Raw genomic sequence first — 9,817 nt, 5'->3', positions numbered from 1 at the left:
GGGCTCAGATCATGAGGGAACATGATAGCCATATGGAAATCAGTGCATGTGATCAGTCAGATATTCAAAGTCCACGCTGGGACCCACGCTGGTTGACCAACGAATGAGAAAAAGGGAATCTGCCACGCGTGCTGGTCCAAGATTCAACGTCACTATTCATCATCCCTAACCTTTTACCTTTGGATTTAGCTGCGGATTTAGCTGCAACATTACCTGCGGATTTTCTTTGCTTTTTTCATGCTTTTAGAAACCTGCAAAAACAAGGAAATAAATTCTTGCAAACAACCCAGATGGCCTAAGTAAGACCCCCTGAGTTCATTAGTGGCATTAGTTTTTGTTAAAAGTGCTTGGAAGAGGCAACTCGAAGCTTTTCAAGTTTGGACACCCAATAATGGTGGATTGTGTTAGAGGCGTGAAATCTTGCATGATCTACATTGAATCTACTCTAAATGATGTCAGGAACTTAAATCAAAGATTAGATTAAGTTGTTTCACGTGAAAATTTAGAAAACGAAAGTTATGAAGTTATGAGCATGAAGATTATGATACACGTGTTTAGAGTATTAAGGGACTTGTTTAGTGCACCAATCTTACTCTATATGGTCTCAGAAGATGATTTGAATGATTGTTTTGTATTGATATTGATTGGAAATATGAAAATGAAAATTACAAAGTTTGGAGATTTTTGTGAGAATTATGAGGTTTCTATGCTATGCTTGGGTTATATTTCGTTCTCCTTTGATTGTTGGAGTATGCTAGCCTATTTATAAGCCATGGAGTGCTTAAAAACTAAGCTAAGAAGCCTTAATTGTCTTTGTTGGAATCTTGAGTTTTCAAGCTTAAAATTTAAGCCACCATTGCTTGATCTCCACACCTCTTGCCATAGACCTTCCTTGTATCTCATGCTGCAGAATTGGAGTGATTATTTGATGAGTCATGCTTGGAAAATAAGCTACCCATTATTCTTCCATTTTCCTTTTTAAATTTAATCTTATATGTGATAAAATTAAATAAAAAATGGATAAAAATGATGTGGGCTTTGTCTTGGTCGTGGGAGGCCCATAATATCATGGCAAACATGTTTGAACCATGAAAACTTGGCCCCATTTGGAAAAAATGCATTTTTGAGCAATGTTGGTTTCATGCATTTTCCCAAAATTTAGCCAACTTCAACAAGGTGTAAATCCCTCAATTTTTGTCATATGAAGGAGATCTTGCACTTTTTGGAAACCTCAAAGAGTCCTCTAACCAATGTCTTTGGTCTCATGTCAAAATGATTTTTGATGCTCCTTGTGTGTCCTTTTGAAAAAAGTGTCTTTTTGTTGACTTTGAAAATGACCTGTAATGTCTTTGATCATAATTTTCAAATGGTGAATGCAATGACCATGGGATCAATGGCATTTGAAAGATAATTGAATTTCCTTCAAAATGAGCTTTGGTTTGAATTTTTGGATGAAGGATGAGAGAGTTATGATCAGTCAAAGTTGAGTTGACTTTTCAGGCAAAAACCCTAATTTTGAATCTTAGGGTTTTGTTGATTTTTGATCTTTCCTTGATGAATTATGATCATCCAATGATCAAATGATGAATCCTTTGACAAAATATGGACTTTGACAAAAAAATTCATTTTTGACTGTCTGTTGACTTTTTGGGTCAAACGGGTCGTCTGTTAACTGTTTGAGCTGCTGACGGTGCGTCTGAGTGAATTGAAGTTTGAAAATTTGTATGATGGTACTTTGAGATATATGGATGTGTATGAAATCCATTTGAGCTCTCAAAAACTTGTTTCTCCTGTAAAAACAAGAAAACCCTAGTCAGGGACTGTTTGTGTAGGAGACAGTTAAGCGTACCTGATTTTTGTGCAGTGTTGAGTCTCTGCTAATCGCGTGATATTCAGAAGACTTCTAGAACAAAAATCTTGGAATTTTGAATTCTGAAAGATTGATTTGATTGATGGTACAAAACACTGAGAATTGTACTGCCAGCAGTTTGGCTGTCAACTGACTGTCCAGGTATTGATGTAGCAGTTAGAGTGAAAAATCAACAGTCAAAGTTAATTTTCTTTTTTGTTGTTTTTGTTTTATGTGAAAAATGAAAGTTTATTTACATGACTTGTTAAAAAAAACACAGACATAATAGATAACTAATATTTACTGTATGCGGGCAAAATTACCGATAATAACCCTGAAAATCATTTAATGCACAGAAAAATGAATATTTGACTGGCAGAAAACACATAAAATATTATCTGAGTAATTAAGCAATATTATGACAAATAGTACAACATTTAATACTGACAGTACAAATATTACATACTATATTGAACAGTACGACGAATAAACGGTACATTTAAGAAATAAGAAATACGGCAAATTTTAAGAATGACGATTGATAACCCATGCTACAAATAGTAACATGTAGATGATTGGGAGCATAAGCATCCCAGGTCCACAGTGTTCCGGGCTATGTAGACAGAAGAAAGACATGATCACCGTAGCAATGGTGATGACCATAAGAAAACACGTTTCCCACCGCTTTGCCATTTTGTTGGGGAAGAAGAAAGGATGGATTATGAAGTGGAAATTTGAGAGATGAATTAGAATTTGATGTGAGATTTTATGGAAGAAAATGGGAGGTATTTATAGAATGGAAAGGAGGATAGAGACGTTGGGGAATGATGTGATTCCGTACAAAAGGAAAATTTGAGTGGAAGTAAGATTTGAAAGAAAGTGGAGATAGTGTTGGGAAAAAGAGAGATTTGATTTTTGAAAAAGAGATTTGAAAATAATGGAATATAGTACAAAAATTAGTGGGAAACAAAAGATAATAATAATCTACTTGTTACCAGTACAGTCTGAGTTTCCTGATTCTGCGCCTGCAAAAAGATTTAACTCTGTACCAATTGTGTCAGTACTATTTATCTGTAAATAAATAAATAGCATGTGTGAAGTAATAAACAGTATTTGGCGTTTGCGTAAGAATAAATTCAACTGCAAGCCAAATTACTGTATAAGAAAAATTCTAAAAACTAAGTATTTCATATGTCAGGATATTTGTTGAAATAAAAATCCATGATTATATGAGACTCTTAATTTTCAGATTGGAGTTTTCTTGAAAAAAGATGCGGGCAAATTTTGGGGTATAACACAGTTGCAACGTCATGGTTTGCTAGCTGTGTTTGAAGAGGTTCCAATCTTTATCTTTGCGCGAGGTTTTCACGAAAACTCTTCCCTTCCGTCTCTCCTTTTATGATAGTACTAAAATTGAGTCCAATGATGCACCATAGCTCTAGTTATGTGAGTATAAAGATAGATATATGGTTAATGAGAGTCCAGCTGTGGTATACACTAGGGAAGTCAGTTTTTTGCCCGATACAAGAAGCTTGCGCGCCACTCACTTCACCTCATTTGAGCCATTCAAAGTTCTGCACACACAAAGTGAAAAGAAAAGCTTACTTAAAATATAAAAACACTTGTTTACTAATCTCAGAGGAAGCAATCCGCTACAACAAACACACCACACACTCCCATGCACACTCACCATATAAATGTCAAGACCCCTTCACAAAACCAAACCCACGATCTCACTTCCCATTTTTTTTTCAGTTTCAAACTTTTCTTTCTCTCTTTTCATCACTCTCTCTTTTCTCTCATCTTCATCATTGTAACAAACTCAACAAACTTTGAACAAACTCCATAACCAACCTTCAACCTTCATCAAGCTTCAACCTCCACACCCCATTATTCATCACTCTCTAAACACCGCCAACCTTCAGTATCATGGTTCTGAACCACCATCATAACCTCCATGAACCACCTTTAATCTCACTTTTTCTCCATGGCTTTTCGAAGGAGGAGTTAGTTACACCCGAGCATCATCATCATCTTTTCTTTTCTGCAAGAACTTCAAAGATCAAGCCTCAGCATCATCACTCCAAAGAATCAGTTGAAGTCTGGTTTTCTCCCCTGAATCAAGGTCTGAACAAAGAGCTATAAGGATCTCAGCATAATCATTCTCCTCAACTCTGAAAATTTGTGTGGAGGATTCTCTTCTTGTGTTCATAAACTCAAAAATCTCATCAGGTAAATCTTTAAAGCTTTCTGAATACTATTGAGAGGTTTGTTTAGTTCGTAGGCATTTGTATGCAAATCCAGTGCATAATTATATGTTGATTTTGTATGATTTCGGTTCAGATGAAATAGCTTGTGTTTGTATGCTTAGAATGCACAATTAGGATGTATATGGCCTAAGGTTTGTTTGGATTCCATTTTCGAACGTTTTGGTGAAGTTTCTTAGATCTAGGGTTTTAATCTTGACCTCGGTTAATACATTAGAGGGAGATTCATGGAAAACAGAGTTCAGATTTGAACTCAGAGATCGATTCCGAGCTGAGCGGTGGCCGTAGCTTTTATTTTTGGGCAGTTTAGGTCGTGGTCACGGCGGTGAGCCACCGGAGAAGACGACCGGAGTGGAATCTCCGGCGTCTGCCATTCTCCATTTCTCCAACGGTCATGCTGACCTGGCGCACTCTCATTGGCTATCTTTCCATTATTTTTGTTAGTTGTTATCTTGATACAATGATTAGTTGGTGTGTTGGAGACTCCTTATTGGCTCGACTTGGATTTTGTCCTTATTCATTTTAAGTGAACTTGCCCCATTGATGAATGTTCATGTCACGTAGCATTTTCATAACAAAACATAGTGCAAAAATAAAATAAAAATTGAATAATAGTGCATGCTGTATGAAACGAATTTGGAGCAATAATGGGATAATTGAAGTGGGCCACGTTCTTGCTTAATGACTGGGCTTGAAATGTTGTCATAATTACACCCTTCAATTACTACTGCACACGCAATTTACCAGATCTGGGCCATGGCAGGCCTTGCTTTCCCCACCCCCTAATCTTAAGCCCAGGCGCGCATTGTACATAGAACCAGTCCGTTTTGTTTACTAATACACCCTCTGTCTGACAGTTAATAAATAAATAAAAATAGTTCCTTTTCTTTTTCTTCCATTGATTGTTAAGTGAATTTTTTTTTGCCTAAATAAAAACGATGGAAAAACATTTTCTAACCAAATTAGATTTTTTAGGAATAATTGTTTTCATTAGAATTTTTAATTGTTGAATTCCTTTGAATTTTGATTGATTCTCACATTAAAAAATAAATAAATAGTTTCTAGTTTTAATTCAAAAATAGTTCTAAACATGATAAAAAATACCAAAATTGCTTGTGAATATTTTCCTCTTTAGTCTAAATTTTAATTCTTTCTTTTTGTGAATATTTGCATGCTTTGTAAAATGTCTAAAATACCCCTAGTTGTTAAAGTCGACTTTAGTCAACTTAAACAACTCTCTTCTTAGTTAATTCCCTTTAGATTTTAGTTTAGATCTTAAATAGGAATTAGAATAACAATTAGGCTAGAAAATAGGTTAGTCTCCCCTCTTTCATTCTTTTTTCTTTTCAATATTAAAACACTAATAAATGAAGATGCGAATCACATTAAGAAAGTGATAGAGAAATGAGTGGGATTCATTCCCTAACCTGTTTCTCAATCACTTAGTGGCATAGAAATGAGTGGGATTCATTCTCTAATCTGTTTCTCGGTCACTACTTAATGGGAGAGAAATGAGTGGGATTCATTCCCTAATCTGTTTCTTGAACATTATATAATGGGATAGAAGTGAGTGGGATTCATTCCCTAATCTGCTCCTCGATCATTATACATTTTTATGTGATTCTAATCGCAAAGTAAATCCCCTTAAAAATACCCTACCAAAAACACTTAAAACACTTAATAAAGGCTCGAATTAAAACAAAGTAATGAAGTGGTGCGAAACCTTGTATTGGGTTTTGTTCATCATGTAGTTACATAAAAAACACAAACCCAAGTTCATCCTGTTGCTAAGAACATGTTGAGTCCATTCCAAAAGTAGGCGTGTAAGTCTCCAAAGGTCGAGCATCGTGGATTGTGACCTTAACCTCTATTCAACTAAAAAACACAAAACAAATGGAAACTATGGAGCCGAACTACGGTCGCTCTGATTCCTGAAAAGGATACGTAGGCATTGGGTCGCGGGGCCTAAGCGAGCACACTGGTAAATAATTCTTTCTTTTCCCCGTATTTCTTTTGAATTCATTCGCATTTAGGTTTAGACATAGATACACCCTTTAGATAGAAACAAACATAGGTAGATACCATCGAGTACGATGGGCGTGAGGGGTGCTAGCACCTTCCCCTTGCGTAACCGACTCCCGTGTCCTGTTCTCTGGTCGAAAGACCTTGTTCTTATTTCGAGTTAGGTTTCTGATATTCCTTTCCCGTGATGAGATGAATATATTAGTGGCGACTCTGATTCCATTTTTCGCGGTAGCGACAGCTAGTAATCCTAGGGAGTGATAAGATTGTTAATTAATTTAGATCACTAATTTTACAAGATAAAAATATCCAAACTGAATCACTTGATTGTGGCACACACGCACCTTTAATGGCAACCCTTCTTATGCTGCCTGTTGCCTTTCGATTAAACATAGTCAAGTCCCTCGGATACGAGGATACCTTAGCAATGTTGCCCTCAGTTCATTATCATCATCAAAGATCATAAGTCCCTTCGATGTTGCCTACAAATGTATATGATCTTGTCCCTCGAGGTTGCCTACGATAAAATGATGATCGTCCCTTCGAATGCTAAGGTATCCTTACGTGTTGCCTTTATGACTATTCTCAATCTCATCCCATGCATAGACTTCCTGCCCTCCTTATGGTATGGATAGTCCCATGACTACACGATGACCCTCGATGACCCGTACATCCAATGAAAAGACTACCTGCCTAATAATTTGTATGGATAGCCCTTTCAAACAAAAATCTTAAAGAACAAGAAAAGACAATCTTAGGGTAGGTGCACTTAAATGCCTTCTCACACCTTCAAACTTTCAAATTACTTTTCACACCCCTTTTTCAAATCAATTCAAAAGGCTACGCTTATTTACAAGCTAAAGTCCTTATTCAAATATTTTCAATTCACACACGACACTCTTTCAAACATTTCAAACAAACAAAGTGAGCTAAGCAATTAAGAGCCCATGGATAACCATGGATACAAAGGGTGCTCATACCTTCCCTTTGTGTAACCTACCCCCGAACTCAAAATCTCTCAAAGGTCTTTCCTGTTCTTTTTGCCTTTCCTAATTGGATAAAATAAAAGTCGGTGGCGACTCTTGCTATCTGCAACATTTTCAAAAAGTCAGTTCACCCATCGAGTTACACTTGGAGAGACCAACCTCAATATGGGATGCTAACTTCCTTGATGTCAGGATTACACAATAGTACATCTACATACACACATCCTGCCATGACAATCTTTTCGCCAATACAAAATTTTGGCTCTGGTATGAACCATGTGGGTCGAAGTACCCAAAACCAAGGACTGTCAACCCAATTACCTATGCTTACAACAAATAATCAGGCAGCATTTAGGCAACAAATGGACACTAGTAACTATGACATGGTAGAAGTGCTTTCCAGTGAAATGAATACAATTTTCTCCCTTTGATCCAAATTGTTAATAGGACTAACCAAGAAAATACCCAATCCTATCAGCAACTGTCAGTGCAAATGTCACGCATAGCATATTTCTTTGGGGGCCCTCAAGCACCTGTTTGACGTAGACAAAACTAGATAGCAATTCAGGAAGAAGAACCAACCATTAACCAGGTTCGACCACCTAGACAAGAAGTTGTCGAAAGGGACATGGGGCAAGGGTTGAACAACAAGAAATTCGACATGAGATCCCTGAAAAACAACCCAGAAGGGTAGTAATGATTAACAGGGATCAGAATGCAGACAAGGAGATCCATAGAATTAGGCATGATAACATGATGGCTGAAAACAAAATGATAAAATGGTCTAAATACAGGTCTTAGGAGGCCAAATTATACTTCCCCTTTGATAGACTATATTATGCAAACAGAGTTACCAAGGGGTTGTAAGGTCCCTAAATTCACAACACTTTCAGGAGATACCAGTGAGTCCACTGACGAACACATAGCCAGGTATCTGACTGAAGCATGAGATCTAGGAAATAGTGAAAATTTAAGAATTAAATACTTTCCAAGTTATTTAACCAAAAATGCCTTTACATGGTTTACCATACTTCCACCAAGTTCTTTAGATGCTTGGTCCCGTTAAGAAAGGTTATTCCATGAACAATTCTACATGGGGTAGTCTAAGATAAGTCTCAAAGAATTGGCTAGCATTAAGAGGAAATTCACTGAACCTATAGATGACTATCTGAACTGGTTCCGTCTTTTAAAATCTAGGTGTTTTACAGTGGTACCTGAGCATGAATTAGTTGAAATGTCTGCAGGTAGGCTAGACTACTATATCATAAAGAAATTAGACACTCAGTATCTAAGAGATATGACTCAATTGGCAGTTAGGGTTCGACAGGTCGAACTCTTAAAGGCTAAAAGAGCAAGGGCAAGTAAAAATTACAAGAAAGAGAGGGTGGCCTATGTCAAAGCCGAAGAAGAAGAAGAACCAGAGGTCTTCAGCGATCCTTATGGGTTCGAAGAACTTGAAATAAATTTGGCAGAATTAAAAGAGGCACCACCATACTCTTGTAAGGTTCTTACTCCCTCCAATGAGAAGAACCTTGTCGAAATAGAAAAGAATGTTAAGTTCCCTAAGAAAACTTACACATTTGATGTAACCAAATATGATGAGATTTTTTATTTGTTAGTAAAAGATGGCCAAATGTAGTACCTCCTAATACCAAAGTTCCTGCGTTAGAACAACGGGAGAAAAGAGATTTTTGCAAATATCATAACTTTCTAGGCCACAAAACCTCACAATGTTTCCTTTTCAAGGATGTTATTCAAAATGCTATCAAGGAGGGAAGGATAAAGTTTGGCGAAAAAGCCAAGAGTCACATGAAGTTCGACACTGATCCCCTCCACGTTGCAGAGACCAATTGTGTTGAACCTGTTGATGACAATATGGTGGACATTGCTGGGTTTAAAGAAGATGATGAAGGATAGAAAAACACTTAGAAAGGGGGGTTTGAATAAGTGTGACTTTAAAAACTCTTAAGATAAAAACAATGAACACAATATTTTTATCCTGGTTCGTTGTTAACGAAACCACTCCAGTCCACCCCCTTAGAGTGATTTACCTCACCTGAGGATTTAATCCACTAATCACACAAGATTACAATGGTTTTACACTTAGATACCCTCTAAGTCTTCTAGAGTATTCTGATCACAACCTGAACACTCTAGGAACACAATGCTTAGATACCCTCTAAGACTTTCTAGAGAATCCGTACAGCATTGCATTTAATGTTTCACTCTTTTGTCAACTACCTCGAGCCTTGCTTTTCCTGCTTTAACTGACTTTGCTGTTAATAGCTTCTAACGTTCCTTTTGTCAGTCAGTGTAGCCTGCCATCTTGTACTTGCTTCTGATATGATGTTTATATAAACAACGTTTGAATATCATCAGAGTCAAACAGCTTGGTGCAGAGCATCTTCTTGTCTTCTGACCTTGAAGTGCTTCTAGCGTGATACCATGAGAACTTCAATGCTTCTGCTTCTGATCTCAAGTTCTTCTGATGCTTCAGTAGACCATGTTCTGATTCTGCTTGACCATCTTCTGATGTCATGCGAGAGCATGTTCAGATGTTGCATACTTGAACCTTTTGAGTTAGTGCTTCTTGCGCTGATTTTGTGCGTACTCTTTATATGTTTCCTGAAATGGAAATTGCATAGGATTAGAGTACCACATTATCTCAATCAAAATTCATATACATTGTTATC

The 9,817-nt window shown here is 36.9% G+C and overlaps 1 protein-coding gene across 1 annotated transcript; it reads left to right on the top strand.

The window, feature by feature from the left end:
- Positions 1 to 7,962: 7,962 nt before the first annotated feature.
- LOC131624240 (uncharacterized) lies at positions 7,963 to 9,041 on the top strand. The gene is made up of 3 exons (XM_058895193.1): positions 7,963 to 8,054; positions 8,322 to 8,709; positions 8,871 to 9,041. The coding sequence occupies exons 1-3, from the start codon at positions 7,963 to 7,965 to the stop codon at positions 9,039 to 9,041; spliced, it is 651 nt and encodes a 216-aa protein (XP_058751176.1).
- The last annotated feature ends 776 nt before the right edge of the window (positions 9,042 to 9,817 follow it).

The sequence above is a fragment of the Vicia villosa genome, unplaced genomic scaffold (assembly GCF_029867415.1).
Source record: "Vicia villosa cultivar HV-30 ecotype Madison, WI unplaced genomic scaffold, Vvil1.0 ctg.000109F_1_1, whole genome shotgun sequence".
NCBI classification, from domain to species: Eukaryota; Viridiplantae; Streptophyta; class Magnoliopsida; order Fabales; family Fabaceae; genus Vicia; species Vicia villosa.
This window is presented reverse-complemented; position numbering and strand designations above follow the sequence as displayed.

Bases quoted from the DNA above. Each gene is read 5' to 3' on its own strand.
- LOC131624240 (XM_058895193.1), top strand. From the start codon at position 7,963: ATGCAAACAGAGTTACCAAGGGGTTGTAAGGTCCCTAAATTCACAACA. The intron at 8,055-8,321 runs GTATCTGACTGA...TTTAAAATCTAG, and splicing joins ACTGACGAACACATAGCCAG to GTGTTTTACAGTGGTACCTG. The intron at 8,710-8,870 runs GTAACCAAATAT...TTCCTTTTCAAG, and splicing joins AGAAAACTTACACATTTGAT to GATGTTATTCAAAATGCTAT.